The sequence below is a fragment of the Cherax quadricarinatus genome, chromosome 50 (genome assembly GCF_038502225.1).
Source record: "Cherax quadricarinatus isolate ZL_2023a chromosome 50, ASM3850222v1, whole genome shotgun sequence".
NCBI lineage: Eukaryota > Metazoa > Arthropoda > Malacostraca > Decapoda > Parastacidae > Cherax > Cherax quadricarinatus.
The window spans coordinates 29,343,284-29,358,915 of NC_091341.1; the positions used below are offsets into that span (position 1 = coordinate 29,343,284).

The 15,632-nt window shown below is 44.0% G+C and overlaps 1 protein-coding gene across 1 annotated transcript in view; it reads left to right on the plus strand.

The window, feature by feature from the left end:
* LOC128695501 (dynein axonemal intermediate chain 1-like) overlaps positions 1 to 15,632 on the plus strand; it is a 163,685-nt gene that overhangs the window by 89,763 nt on the left and 58,290 nt on the right. The window contains exon 6 of the mRNA XM_053786183.2: positions 11,290 to 11,458. Within this exon, the coding sequence (XP_053642158.2) occupies positions 11,290 to 11,458 (169 nt within the window). The remainder of the gene's footprint in view (positions 1 to 11,289; positions 11,459 to 15,632) is intronic.

A 15,632-nucleotide genomic window follows, 5' to 3' on the forward strand; every position in this document is an offset into this window, starting at 1 on the left:
CTGGAAAATCCTAGAGGGACTAGTACCGAACTTGCACACGAAAATCACTCACTACGAAAGCAAAAGACTTGGCAGACGATGCACCATCCCCCCAATGAAAAGCAGGGGTGTCACTAGCACGTTAAGAGACCATACAATAAGTGTCAGGGGCCCGAGACTGTTCAACTGCCTCCCAGCACACATAAGGGGGATTACCAACAGACCCCTGGCAGTCTTCAAGCTGGCACTGGACAAGCACCTAAAGTCAGTTCCTGATCAGCCGGGCTGTGGCTCGTACGTTGGTTTGCGTGCAGCCAGCAGCAACAGCCTGGTTGATCAGGCGCTGATCCACCAGGAGGCCTGGTCACAGACCGGGCCGCGGGGGCATTGACCCCCGAAACTCTCTCCAGGTAAACTCCAGGTAATGGAAGCAAAAATGGAAATTTAAAAGAATACATTCGAACTGCCACATCTTTACTGGTGCAAACTGGCAAGATATCCTCTTTCTTTGATCATATACACAAGGAGTTTCAAAAACCTTATCGACTGAGGATCTATAAGGCTGTATTTTCCGATGCAGCATCAAATATGGACGCACACGTATGCACATGCACTCACAGCCACCAGCAGTGCTTTCTGTATTTAGTGTTTTGTGGCATTTCAGTACATCATGGAGTCATCGTTCCGTGACAACCCCCCTCCTCCCAGGCTCCTTTTTCTTAATGAATCCTATTCTGACCCGGCTTCGTTACTGGACCATTCTCCAGACTTTTCCCATACCCCTGTACCTCCTGCTGGTGACACTGTCACCTGCTCCAGGTGCCAAGGCTCTGCTCATTTTTGTTAGTGCCTCTGCCTCTTGCACGCCTTTAACTCTGCGTCCCACTTCCCCAAATACGGTGCGACGGTTTTTGGATCGCCCACCAGCCTCAGGTTGCCGCCCCCGATCCTATGCCTAAACGTTCCAGACCATTTGCTGACAACGGTTCTTTGATTTCTGCTCATTTCACCCAGAAACGACCTACACGACACTCACTTCCTTTACTCACCATGTTTACGAGTACAAAGTGGAGCAAATTCATTTCCTTACAACCGATGTCTCCAACTGATTATCTTTCAGACCACAGTATTGGTAAAGCTCTTTTACAAAATGTTACCCAAAATATATCCTTTCACGTTCTTCGGAGCGGTGCGCACATCGCTACAGTTCAGAATGAAGGTCAAGCTCAGTGGTACGGTGGTCTTACCACGTACCATTGCTCAGTGTGATTTTCTGTCTTGCGGTGACGATATTTTAGAGCAATTACCCCTTCAAGACCTTCCAATTCTCAAAGTGGATATCTCCTGCCCGCTCGCGGGAGGAGGCACTTTCCCAGTAACATCCCTTGCTTAACCTTTGACTTCTGTGAAGTACTGTCCTCCGTTTATATCGCAGGACATCGCCAAGGAGTCCATAAAGTGGTCCCTACACCCCAACAGTGTCATAATTGTTGGCGCTTCGGACATCCCGCTAAATACTACAGGTCTTTTTCCCGCAGATGTCAAGTCTGTCTTAATGAACGTGAAATCCATTATATTAAATAGAGCAAAGGCCTTATGTTATGGCTGTCTCTCGGCTCTGCCTTCAGGGGAATCTTCCTCGTGTTCCTCATTCTCGAGTAGCTAGGAGACCAAGCTCGGCGATCTCCCCGTCTACCAGCTCCTCTGGTGCCATGTCTTCCGGGGTCACCCCCCCTCTCCAATTCTTTTGCAGTTGTACCCTCTGAAACCCCCACCTCCTTACCTCTTCTTTCTTCTACTTTTTCTTCACTTCGCCTGTTAGTTTCTCAGTCTGCGAGTACTTGCACGCCTGCTAGTCTGTTGAGCCTAAGTTTCTTCGCATTCCTCTGGTGTTTACAATTCCCCAACAGTTCTCCTTCTCGGCCTCAGTGCCTAGTTCTCACCCCCCAATCTATCTCTCACACGAAGGTGGAGGTTCACCCCCCTTGTGTGGTCCCCACTTCTCCTGTGCCCCCTCAGGCTTCTTCTCCCAGTCCCATTCCAGCCTCCTTCCTCTCCTGCTCTACTGAAGGACTCTTCTGTCCCCGCCAGCACATCTCTCCAGGCTCATACTCCCCTCCCCTCTCAGACCTCTTTGGTTCCCTCCATGGTCTCCCCAATCTCTACTTGCTCTACCTCATCTGTCTCTGGAAGTCATCGTATCGGCATCTTCCTTGTCTGCTGAAACACTTGATGCTATTTCCTTCTATATTGCAGAGACGAAACCCTCAATGAACACCAGTGCGCCTTCTTATGCCTCTTCTTATTTTTCACGACCCTCACAGCAATCATTTCCTTCACAGCAATCTGATTCCTCCTTTCTTACATCCTTTCTGTTGCCTCCACACATTGACTTCACTGACCCTACAATGGAATATTCTTGGCCTCAGGGGTAAACGAGGAGAGCTCCAGGTGTTGTTCTCCCTGTTTTCCCCAGTATGTGTAGGTCTACAAGAGCCTAAAGTTCATTCAGCAGCTATCAGTCCCATTTCAGTTTATGTGCTGTTGCATTCTTCTGGTCTCTTTCCTGATGAAAATTTTAATGAGAGGGCGCTTGTCAACAGGTCTTTGTTCGTTCTCAGCTGCATTGTACTACTACAGCCAATATTTATTTGTACAGGTTGTATACAGCTTGCTCTCTATATCTCTCTCCTACCCATTCAGTCTATCTTGGATGTTGCGTTATTGATCTCTTCTCTGCCACTACCCATCTTGTTGTTTGGTGATTTTAATGCTCATCATCTCAGGGGAGGGTCCCACTGTGACTCTCGTGGTGATCAGTTGGAGATTCTTCTCACTTCTCATCCTCTTCATGTTTTAAATACGGGTGCTCCCACCTATTTTGACTCTCGCACTCAGTCTCTCTCTTGCATTTATCTTTCTATCTGTTCATCACCAATTGCCCTTGATTACGCTTTGTCAATTCTCCCGGATTTGCACGACAATGATCACTTTCCTATTCTTCTTACTTCTTCTACGTATTCCCGACCGCCTCGTAAGCCCCGTTATCAATGTGCCTGTGCAGTGCATTTTAAACGTGCTGCATGGGGCTGTTATTGATATAATCGTACCGCAGATCATCTTTTGGATTTTAAGCGAGCAACGACAGTCGCTCGCCGAATCATGCGTGATGCCAAGCATTAAATGCACTTGTTAGCAAGACTACGTTTCTACTGTTACCTCGACTTTCCCTGTGTGCGCAGTTTGGAAGGTATGGAAGATGTGTGGCAAGTACACTCCGGACCCAGTACCCATTTTGTGGGTTGCTAGTGTAAGTGATGCGGAACCTCTTGAAGTTTCCATGGAAATCGGGAACTGTCTTGTCCGTGTCTCCCAAGGTCTTAACCTCTATCCCTCGTTTCTCGCTTCCAGAGCTGCCAGGAAGCAATCGCCCTTGGATTTCTCTTCTAATGGATAGAATCCCCGCTTTCCACTTGCCGGTCATGGGCAGCTGGGCCCCATGATATTCATATCCGTATGCTACAGCATCTGCATTCTACAGCCCTTACAGTCCTTTTGCATCTTTTAAGTCTTGTTTGGACGCGAGGGGTTCTCCCTCAACATTGGAGATCTGCCATTGTACTGCCGTTTTACAAAACAGGTACTTCGTGGTTTGATACCTCTCACTGTCGTCCCATTGCTCTTACCAGTGTAGTCTGAAAGGTGATGGAACGATTGGTGAATACACGTCTGATATGGTATGTAGAAACTCACAATAGTCTCTCTCCTCGCCAATATGGCTTTCACATGGGCCGCTCTACTTATCAGCTTTTGCTCCATTGAGATATGTATGTGCAAAATGCCTAACCTAATAAACACTCCGTCATAGCACTTTTTTTTTTTGACCTCCTTCCTCGCTGCTTTCTTATCTGACAGACATCTTCGTGTGTGTGTTGGCGCCTCACTTTCCTCAGACTTCGTTCAGGCCGAGGGAGTTCCACAAGGTTGTGTCCTTAGCACTACCCTTTTCCTCTTGGCTATGAATGACCTACCTTCCGTTCTTCCATAGCATATTTGGTCGTCACTTTATGTGGATGACTTCGCTATTATAGGTTACTCAGGCGCTGACTGTCGCCTGGTAGCGGCCTCCCTTCAGGATGCGACTGACCGAGTTTCCCATTGGGCCACTTCTCATGGATTTAAATTTTCTAGTACGAGACACCATTTCATTACCTTCTCTAGACGTCCTCTTATCCCAGATATTTCATTGTATTTACACAGTTCATTTTTCCCAGAATGTGATACGGTCAAGTATCTTGGCCTTCTATTTGATCGCCGGTTGACATAGAAACCTCACATTTCCTCTCTGAATGCAGCTTGCCATGGTCAGCTAAATTTTTTAAAAATTCTTGCTCATCGATCATGAGGAGCAGATCGCCGGACTCTCCTCCGTTTGCATTCCACCTTAGTCTTGTCCAAGCTGGATTATAGTAACTATTTTTTTGTATGTTAGATCCCTTTCATCATCAGGGTCTACGTTTATGCCTTGGTGTCTTTCGTTCATCCCCTGTTGAAAGCCTCTGTGCTGAGGCGAATGTTCCTTCCTTAGCTGATCGTCGTGATGCTCATTGCCGACGCCCGTTATTTGTTCAGCGTCCCTGCTTACTCCGACAAATTTCTTCTCGTCTTCACTCTGGTCTTCTCTCTAGTTGTCTCCCTTGTATGTTCATGTATCGTCTGCCTTTTCTCTTTTTCCTTGGGAGGTTCTGATGGTTCGTGTCTGTTCTCCCTTTGTGCCCTACGCCAAAGCTCTCCTACCAATGGCTGCTTCTCGCTCTCTTTTTCTTAATCATTTCCGATCGCATGCTCATGCCGTTATCCATTGGTTCTTCATGTTCAACTTTGGTTGAACGGTGTGGCTAGCAAAAAGATGTTTTCTGCTGGGTTCCTGAACACGCTGATGTGCGTGGCAATGAATAGGCGGATGCTGCTGCACGGTCAGCGGTACATAAACCGGTTTCCTACAGAGGAATTCCGTTCAAGGATTATTTTATAGTCATCTATGCTCGCCTTCACGGCCATTGGCAACGACGGTGGTCAGACATGCACCAAAACAAATTGCACTCTACTGAACCGCTATTAGGTTTATGGTCATCTTACCACCGTTGCCGTACTCGGAAGACTGCACTCTCCCGTCTCCACATCGGCCATACTTGCCTTACCCATGGGTATCTCATGGAATTACACCCTATTCCTCTCTGTGAGGTTTGTTGGGTCCATATATCGGTTCTTCACTTTCTTGTGGATTGTCCAGTTTACCAGCGAGCTTGCAGGATTTTCCTCCAGCGACGCATCCGCCCTACCACTCTTACCTTATCTTCCCTTCTGCCTTTGACTTGCATATGAACATAACGTAAGAAAGAAGGAACACTGCAGCAGGTTTACTGACCCATGCGAAGCAGGTCCATGTCTCCCCCCCCGGATTAGCCCAATGACCCACCAAGTCGGGTCACTTCCACTTAAGGAAAGAGCAAGGCACCAGCCCTAGTAGCGCAAGCTAGTCAGTTCCAACTCTCACCCACCCACCCCCAATCATGTATTTATCTAACCTATTTTTAAAACTAAACAACGTTTTAGCCTCAATAACTGTACTCGGGAGTTTGGCCACTCAGCCACAACTCTATTACCAAACCAGTGCTTTCCTATATCCTTCGTGATTCTGAAATTTTCCAACTTGAAACCAATGCTGCGACTCCTGTCTTGGCTGGAAATTTTCAGCACGCTATTTACATTCCCTTTATTTATTCCTGTTTTCCATTTATACACCTCGATCATATCCCCCCTAATTCTAAGCCTTTCGAGAGAGTGCAGATTCAGGGACCTCAGTCTATCCTCACAGGGAAGATTTCTGATACATGGGATCAACTTTGTCATCCTCCTCTGTACGTTTTCCAGAGCATTTATATCCATTCTGTAATACGGTGACCAGAACTGAGCAGCATAGTCTAAATGAGGCCTAACCAAGGATATATAGAGTTGAAAAACAACCAGAGGACTTCTATTATTTATACTTCTAGATATGAAGCCAAGGATTCTGTTAACTTTATTGCAAACATTAATGCACTGTTGTCTTGGTTTTAGATTATTGCTAACCAGAACTCCTAAATCCTTTTCGAAATCAGTCGTATTAAGATCTACATTATTTAGTTTATATATGGCATGGTTTTTTAACTGTCCAACATTTAGAACTTTGCATCTGCCACTTCTCCGACCATTGCATCAGTCTATTCATATCATCCTGGAGTGCTCTAGTGTCTTCATTAGAATGAATTGGCCGGCCTATTTTGGTGTCATCAGTAAATTTGCTTATGTCGCTATTTATTCCCTCATCTATGTCGTTTATGTAAATTGTGAACAACAAGGGCCCAACACTCACCCCTGCAGAACACCGCTTGTAACGTGCCCCCATTCAGATTTCTCCCCATTTATGCAAACTCTCTGCTGCCTATTTTTCAGCCATGCCTCTACCCAGGAAAAAATTTCTCCTCTTATTAGGTGTGCCTTAAGTTTCCTCAGTAGCCTCTGGTGTGGAACTTTATCGAAAGCCTTATTGAAGTCCATAAACACAACATCATATTCATTACCATGATCTACCTCCTCAAACACCTAAGTGAAAAAAGTTAGTAAATTCGTAAGACAGGAACGCTCCTTTGTAAAACCGTGTTGAGATTCATTAATCAATCTGTGCCTATCAAGATGGCTACGAATTGCTTCGGCAATTATTGATTCCATAAACTTTCCCACTATGGAGGTAAGGCTTATTGGTCTATATTTCGAAGCCAAGGACCTGTCACCTGCCTTGTAAATAGGTATTACATTTGCCATTTTCCACTTATCAGGCACTATGCCAGTTTGTAGTGATATATTGAAAAGATTAGCCAAAAGTATGCTAAGTTCCTCTTTACATTCCTTTAACACCCTTGCAAACAGTTCATCAGGACCTGGGGATTTGTTAGGTTTTAGTTTCTCTATTTGTCTGATGACCATGTCGCTAGTTACTGCAATTGTTCATAGTTTATTATCGTCCTGTTCTACACAATCTATTATTTCAGGAATTTCGATAGTATTTTCCTGGGTAAAAACTGAGAAGAAGTATTGAGAATTTCACACATTTCCTTATCACTGTCAGTGATCTGACCAGAGTTACTCTTAAGTGGGCCTATCTTGTCCCTAATCTTACTTCTGTATACCTGAAAGAACCCTTTCGGGTTAGTCTTTGAATCCCTTGCGACCTTAGCCTCATAATCCCTTTTTGGTTTTCTTATTCATTTCTTCTCTCTCTTTAATTGAATATAGTGATTTCTTAAGTGCCCATCCCCTCTTTTGATACGGCTTTATATGCCTCTCTTTTGACAAATGAGATGTTTTAATCTATTGTTCATCCATTTGGGATCATTTTTGTTAGATCTAATTTCCCTACTCTGAATAAAAGTTGTCTGGGCAGCTAGAATTATGTTCTGAAAAACGTCATACTGGCAACCAAGATCACCTTCCTGACCCATAGTCAGGACATCCCAATTTAGCCCACCCAGGCAATTTCTCAGTCCCATGAAATCGGCCAAGCGAAAATCTGGGACAGAGATTTGATTGAAACTAAGTGATTTGTGATCACTTTCCCCAAGCTCATCATTAACCTCAAGATTATTAATTACTGACTCTTTGTTGGCAAGAACCAAGTCAAGCAGTGTGTTTCTTCTAGTTGGTTCTGTCACAACCTGTTCTAAATAGCAATCCTGAACTGTATCAAGAAAATCACTAGACTCGAGACTTCCTCTCATATTAATCCAATCAATTTGTATAAAGTTAAAATCTCCCATTATCACAACATTTTCATATCTAGATGCGTTATGAATTTCGTCGCATAACAGCTTACTGCACTCCCTATCAAGGTTTGGGGGCATATAAATTACACCCAAAATTAATTTGTCACGACCCTCTAGAAACTGAAGCCAAACAGATTCTGTGTTCGATGTTTCAAATCTTTTATCATATCTAAGACAACAATTTAAATTTTCTCTGACATACATCGCCACTCCACCACCCTTCCTGTTGACCCTATCAGTGTGGAATAGTTTATAACCCTGTATGTTGCATTTAGAAGGCATTTCTCTATCTTTCAGGTTGAACCAGGTCTCTGTTATACCAATAATATCTATATTACCTACACTTGCAAGTAATCTTAGCTCATCTATCTTATTTCTTAGACTCCTACTATTTGTATAGTAATCCTTAAGGGAGCTAGTCACTCGTTGCCCTCTACTATCTCACTTCTTTTGTTGATTAACTGATTTACCATTACTAGCAACTTTATTTTGAATATTGTCTTTTAAACATATCACTGAGGTATACCGGTAATATTTGCTGTTTCCAACAATTAAACTGCAGCCTGATTGTTTCCCACAAACACCCATACCTCTATAATCTATCAGTTTGAAGTCCTAGACAAGTCAACAATTACCCCCTCAATCGAATTGGCTAATGCAACCACTCCAGTTCCTGAGAGATGAACCCCTTCCCTTGCATACATATCATGTTTGCCATAGAATTTGTCCCAGTTATCAATGGGATTGCAAGTTCCTTGCAGTACCTATCTAGCCAGCAATTTATACCAATTGCCCTAGACATCCATTCATTGCTCACTCCCTTTCTAGCAAGATGCTACATATGATTGGGAGTCCTCCCTTAGACCTGACTTCTTCTATGGCTGACATGTACTTACCCAGCAGCTCCTGTCTCCTGCCCAACTCAATGTCATTACACACAGCACTAAGATAATGGGCTTGTTCCCATTACCTGACATAATATTATCCAACCTGCTGACTATGTCACCAACACCAGCTCCTGGGAGGCACACCATCTCTCTGACCTTTCTATCTCTGTTACAAAAAGCATGGTCCATATATCTTACCTGAGAATCTCCTACAATTAGAATATTCTTATCTTGATTAGCAGGGGAATCAGTGGTACCATCGATCTCACTAACCACTGAAGTATGCTCGCCCTGGAGAACAGAGAATCGATTTCCTACCTTCACATCTTCTCTATTAACCCTCCTTATCTTCCTTCTTCCTGAACTGTGAACCACTTGCCACTTAAAGCGGCTGCCACTATCACTGCTGGTGACCATTTCCTCCATACCAGCTAAATCCTTCTCACACTCGCTCCCAAACCTAACTATGTGAAGCTTCAGCCTCCTATTTTCCTCCTGAAGAAGTAGAACCTCCTTCTTCAACACTTGAACCTGAGATTCTAAAACACTACAACAAGCCATGGTGCTTGGTAACACCCCACGCTAACTCCCAAGAGCTTAGGCAGGTATGACCGCATTTGACCACTGACTTCAGCTTATGATCACGTTTTGACTTTGTTAGCAACTGCTTTACTATACGAAGTTCGTCCTATAGCCATTAGCGTCCCTTCCAGATCTTTTCTATCCTAACCTCTGATCCCTTCTCCACCTAGTTGTTTATTACCCCGGCACTATTTTCTGCCCCACAGCGCTGCATGACCCTTTTCGGTTTAGTCTTTTATTTGATTATAATAATAATAATGGTACAATAATAGTTCTGTAGGAGAGGATAATGGCAAACTACGCTTTTCATAAGTGTAAACCATAGACTTTAAATGCTGGAACATAGTGAGTTAAGACAGTCGAAATGTGTCTGGAAACTAATTTTATAGTGAGTATTTTGGAAAGACTATGACATAAATTATATATTGCTAAGTACTGGAGCAGAGTTTGAGATTGTTTAAAAGATGGAATGAAGCAAAACAGGTTAAATAACGTACATAAATCTAGGAAGGAAGCAATAATTATGGGATGCAAGGGTAGATATATTGACAATTAGATGCTAGGAACCTCCATTAAGTATATAAAATCAAGTTAAGTGCAAATGAGTTGAGGCGAGTAAACACTGGGATTTGCCTCAGTGATGGTGTGTGAGCACGATAATACAAATAAATTGATTCAATTAAATCATTTACCTGGCCACGAGTTAGTAGTTGTAAATTATTAGAACATAAGAAAGAAGAAACACAGCAACAGGCCTGCTGACCCATGCGGAGCAGGTCCATGTTCCCCCCCGGATTAGCCCAATGAGCCCCCCGGATTAGCCCAATGAACCCCCGGATTAGCCTAATGACTCATCCAGTCTGGTCACCTCCACTCAAGGATGGAGCACGGCACCAGACCCAGCAGCACAAGCTAGTCAGGTCCAACTCACAACCACCCACACCCACTCATGTGTTTATCTAACCTATTTTTAAAACTACACAACGTTTAAGCCTGAATAACTGTACTCGGGAGTTTCTTCCACTCATCCACAACTCTATTACCAAACCAGTGCTTTCCTATATCCTTCCTGAATCTGAATTTTTCCAACCTGAAACCATTGCTGCGAGTTCTGTCTTGGCTGGAAATTTTCAGCACGCTATTTACTTCCCCTTTATTTATTCCTGTTTTCCATTTATACACCTCGATCATATCCGCCCTAATTCTACGCCTTTCGAGAGAGTGCAGATTCAGGGCCCTCAGTCTATCCTCATAGGGAAGATTTCTGATACATGGGATCATCTTTGTCATCCTCCTCTGTACGTTTTCCAGAGCATTTATATCCATTCTGTAATACGGTAACCAGAACTGAGCAGCATAGTCTAAATTAGGCCTAACCAAGGATATATAGAGTTGAAGAACAACCTGAGGACTTTTATTATTTATACTTCTAGATATGAAGCCAAGAATTCTGTTAGTTTTTTTGCGAACACTAATGCACTGTTGTCTTGGTTTTAGGTTACTGCTAACCAGAACTCCTAAATCCTCTTCGCAATCAGTAGTATTAAGATCTACATTATTTAGTTTATAAGTGGCATGGTTATTTAACTGTCCAACATTTAGAACTTTCCATTTGTCAATATTAAACTGCATCTCCCGCTTCCCCGACCATTGCATCAGTCTATTCAAATCATCCTGGAGTGCTCTAGTGTCCTTATTAGAATGACTTGGACGGCCTATTTTGGTGTCATCAGCAAATTTCCTTATGTCGCTACTTATTCCCTCATCTATGTCGTTTATGTAAATTGTGAACAACAACGGGCCTAACACTGACCCATGAGGAACACCGCTTGTGACGTGCACCATTCTGATTTCTCCCCATTTATGCAAACTCTCTGCTATTTGTCAGCCATGCCTCTTCTGATTATGCCACTTCTGCTGTCATTTTATTTCCATTTTAGAGAGACGTATTATTATAGTAACTCTGGATAAATGTTCAGGTTCAGATGTCTGATGATCCTGTTGGGAAGGAGGACCCGCTTACAGTGTTCACCTCTCCACTCAGCCAAACCTCAACAAGTGACCACATCAACTTTACAACCCTTCTGTACTCGGTCAGAATTATTGAGCGCATGATCAACCAGAACCTCTTCGACGATATAATTCAAGGTATGACCAACCAAAACCAATGCAGTGACGTAATTCAAGGTATAATGAACGAAATCATTATAAGGTGTGTATAATTAGAATATTAATAACGTCATACAAAGCATAATTATCCTGACCTTACCACGGGTGGGGTTAGAACCCGCGATTAGAGTCACAAAACTCCAGACCGACGCGTTAGCCACTGGGCCAGCTGGCTACAATAAGATTCATCCAACTAGGTATATTTCTACACCATAGGAAGGTTAGCATAGGCACCACTGTGACCACAAATTCGTCTGTAAAAACTTGGCTGACGCGTCGATCTGGAAATTTGTGACTCTCTGACCGCGGGTTCTAACCCCACGAATGGTATGGTTTGTTTGCAATCGTATCATTAAAATTTCGTGAGTCATAAATCAGTAGTATTAAGATCTACATTATTTAGTTTGTATGTGGCATGGTTATTTACCTGTCCAACATTTAGAACTTTGCATTTGTCAATATTAAACTGCATCTGCCACTTCTCCGACCATTGCATCAGTCTATTCAAAGCATCCTGGAGTGCTCTAGTGTCCTCATTAGAATGAATTGGACGACCTATTTTGGTGTCATCAGCAAATTTGCTAATGTCGCTATTTATTCCCTCATCTATGTCGTTTATGTAAATTGTGAACAACAACGGGCCCAACACTGACCCCTGAGGAACAACGCTTGTGACGTGCCCCCATTCCTGGTATGTTCTACCTGCACAAGACCTGGTATGTCCTACCAGCACAAGACCTGGTATGTTCTACCTGCACAAGACCTGGTATGTTCTACCTGCACAAGACCTGGTATGTTCTACCAGCACAAGACCTGGTATGTCCTACCAGCACAAGACCTGGTATGTCCTACCAGCACAAGACCTGGTATGTCCTACCAGCACAAGACCTGGTATGTCCTACCAGCACAAGACCTGGTATGTCCTACCAGCACAAGACCTGGTATGTCCTACCTGCACAAGACCTGGTATGTTCTACCTGCACAAGACCTGGTATGTTCTACCTGCACAAGACCTGGTATGTCCTACCAGCACAAGACCTGGTATGTCCTACCAGCACAAGACCTGGTATGTCCTACCTGCACAAGACCTGGTATGTTCTACCTGCACAAGACCTGGTATGTTCTACCTGCACAAGACCTGGTATGTTCTACCTGCACAAGACCTGGTATGTTCTACCTGCACAAGACCTGGTAAGTTCTACCAGCACAAGACCTGGTATGTCCTACCAGCACAAGACCTGGTATGTCCTACCAGCACAAGACCTGGTATGTCCTACCAGCACAAGACCTGGTATGTCCTACCAGCACAAGACCTGGTATGTCCTACCAGCACAAGACCTGGTATGTCCTACCAGCACAAGATCAGGTATGTCCTACCAGCACAAGACCTGGTATGTCCTACCAGCACAAGACCTGGTATGTCCTACCAGCACAAGACCTGGTATGTCCTACCAGCACAAGACCTTGTATGTCCTACCAGCACAAGACCTGGTATGTTCTACCTGCACAAGACCTGGTATGTTCTACCAGCACAAGACCTGGTATGTTCTACCTGCACAAAACCTGGTATGTTCTACCAGCACAAGACCTGGTATGTTCTACCAGCACAAGACCTGGTAAATTCTACCAGCACAAGACCTGGTATGTTCTACCAGCACAAGACCTGGTAAGTTCTACCAGCACAAGACCTGGTAAGTTCTACCAGCACAAGACCTGGTATGTTCTACCTGCACAAGACCTGGTATGTCCTACCAGCACAAGACCTGGTATGTCCTACCAGCACAAGACCTGGTATGTCCTACCAGCACAAGACCTGGTATGTCCTACCAGCACATGACCTGGTATGTCCTTCCAGCACAAGACCTGGTATGTCCTTCCAGCACAAGACCTGGTATGTCCTACCAGCACAAGACCTGGTATGTCCTACCAGCACAAGACCTGGTATGTCCTACCAGCACAAGACCTGGTATGTCCTACCAGCACAAGACCTGGTAAGTTCTACCAGCACAAGACTTGGTAAGTTCTACCAGCACAAGACCTGGTATGTCCTACCAGCACAAGACCTGGTATGTCCTACCAGCACAAGACCTGGTATGTCCTACCAGCACAAGACCTGGTATGTTCTACCTGCACAAGACCTGGTATGTTCTCCCTGCACAAGACCTGGTATGTTCTACCAGCACAAGACCTGGTATGTTCTACCTGCACAAGACCTGGTAAATTCTACCAGCACAAGACCTGGTATGTTCTACCAGCACAAGACCTGGTATGTTCTACCTTCACAAGACCTGGTATGTCCTACCTGCACAAGACCTGGTATGTCCTACCAGCACAAGACCTGGTATGTCCTACCAGCACAAGACCTGGTATGTTCTACCTGCACAAGACCTGGTATGTTCTACCAGCACAAGACCTGGTATGTTCTACCTGCACAAAACCTGGTATGTTCTACCAGCACAAGACCTGGTATGTTCTACCAGCACAAGACCTGGTATGTTCTACCAGCATAAGACCTGGTATGTTCTACCAGCACAAGACCTGGTAAGTTCTACCAGCACAAGACCTGGTAAGTTCTACCAGCACAAGACCTGGTAAGTTCTACCAGCACAAGACCTGGTATGTTCTACCTGCACAAGACCTGGTATGTTCTACCTGCACAAGACCTGGTATGTTCTACCTGCACAAGACCTGGTATGTTCTACCTGCACAAGACCTGGTATGTTCTACCTGCACAAGACCTGGTATGTTCTACCAGCACAAGACCTGGTATATTCTACTAGAACAAGACATGGTATGTTCTACCTGCACAAGACATGGCATGTTCTACCAGCACAAGACATGATGCGTGCCAGGTCTCAGCAGTAAACAGTGATGAGTTAACATGCTCCAGACTTCAGGTACTGGGAGGACGGAAGCGACGATCATCGTCTGGAGGGTTCGTTGCTGCCTTTGTGGAAGCTGACCTGCCACAGGACCCGCAACATGTTGCTCACTGATGTCTGCTGGAGTCCCACCCACCCTGACCTCCTGGCTGCTGCCTACGCCCCAGGTTAAAAATTATACTAAGTTCAGTATAGTTTGGTTTCGTTGATTAGCTTTCATTTACAAGTTTTAGATTATCACATAACTGTTAAAGGCATTGTTGTTAAATTATGCAAATTTATCATAGGATACCAAAAACAGTCAGTAACTCTTTGTATGGGGGCTCTGGTGGCCTGGTGGTTAACGCTCTCGCTTCACACGGTGAGGGCCTGGGTTCGATTCCCAGCCAGAGTAGAAACATTGGACGTGTTTCTTTTCACCTGTTGTCTATGTTCCCCATCAGTAAAATGGGTACCTGGGTGTTAGTCGACTGGTGTGGGTCGCATCCTGGGACACTGACCTAAGGAGGCCTGGTCACAGACCGGGCCGCGGGGGCGTTGACCCCCGGAACTCTCTCCAGATAAACTCCAGATTTCCATTTTCGTCCTTATCAATTAATTAGGTACTTTTTTATGCCATTTCCATATTCAATATTGATACAGAAAACTGTATAAAAAATAAGACACCGTTGTGTCTTGTTAAACACTTTACTTCGCTTACGACACTCGCAGTGGATTATCTATGCATTTACATAATTACTTCCAGATGTCGGTACTATTAAGAATCTATTATCCATAACTATCACTACAACAAATTTGATCTCATTATAGGTAAAAATATCATATGTGCCAGGGATGAACATGTTAATCTACATGTCGTTACTCTAATCTTTGCTTCCATTATCTCACACGAGACTGATGTACTCTCTGCACACTCATGGACGGATTCATTATTCGCACTACTTAAATAAAGAACAAACAGCGTTTGACTCGTATGTTTTAAGTTTACTCAGGCCAACATGATGATGGTATGTCTGCCAGAAATGTTTCCAGTAAACAAGATATTCACTTCTTCGCTTAAAACTTTCTTCAACAGAAGAAATCTCACAAATTATATGTCACTTACACAACCCATATAAGCTAATAGTGAAATTATTCTTTCCAGCACATAATCAGTGACTGATATAGACAATTTGTAAAGGGTGGGAGAGAGAATCAGAGAAGCTTATGTACATACAGTTAAAACAAGAGAGAAAAGTTAAAACACGAGAGGTGATTAAATAAGAGTGGAG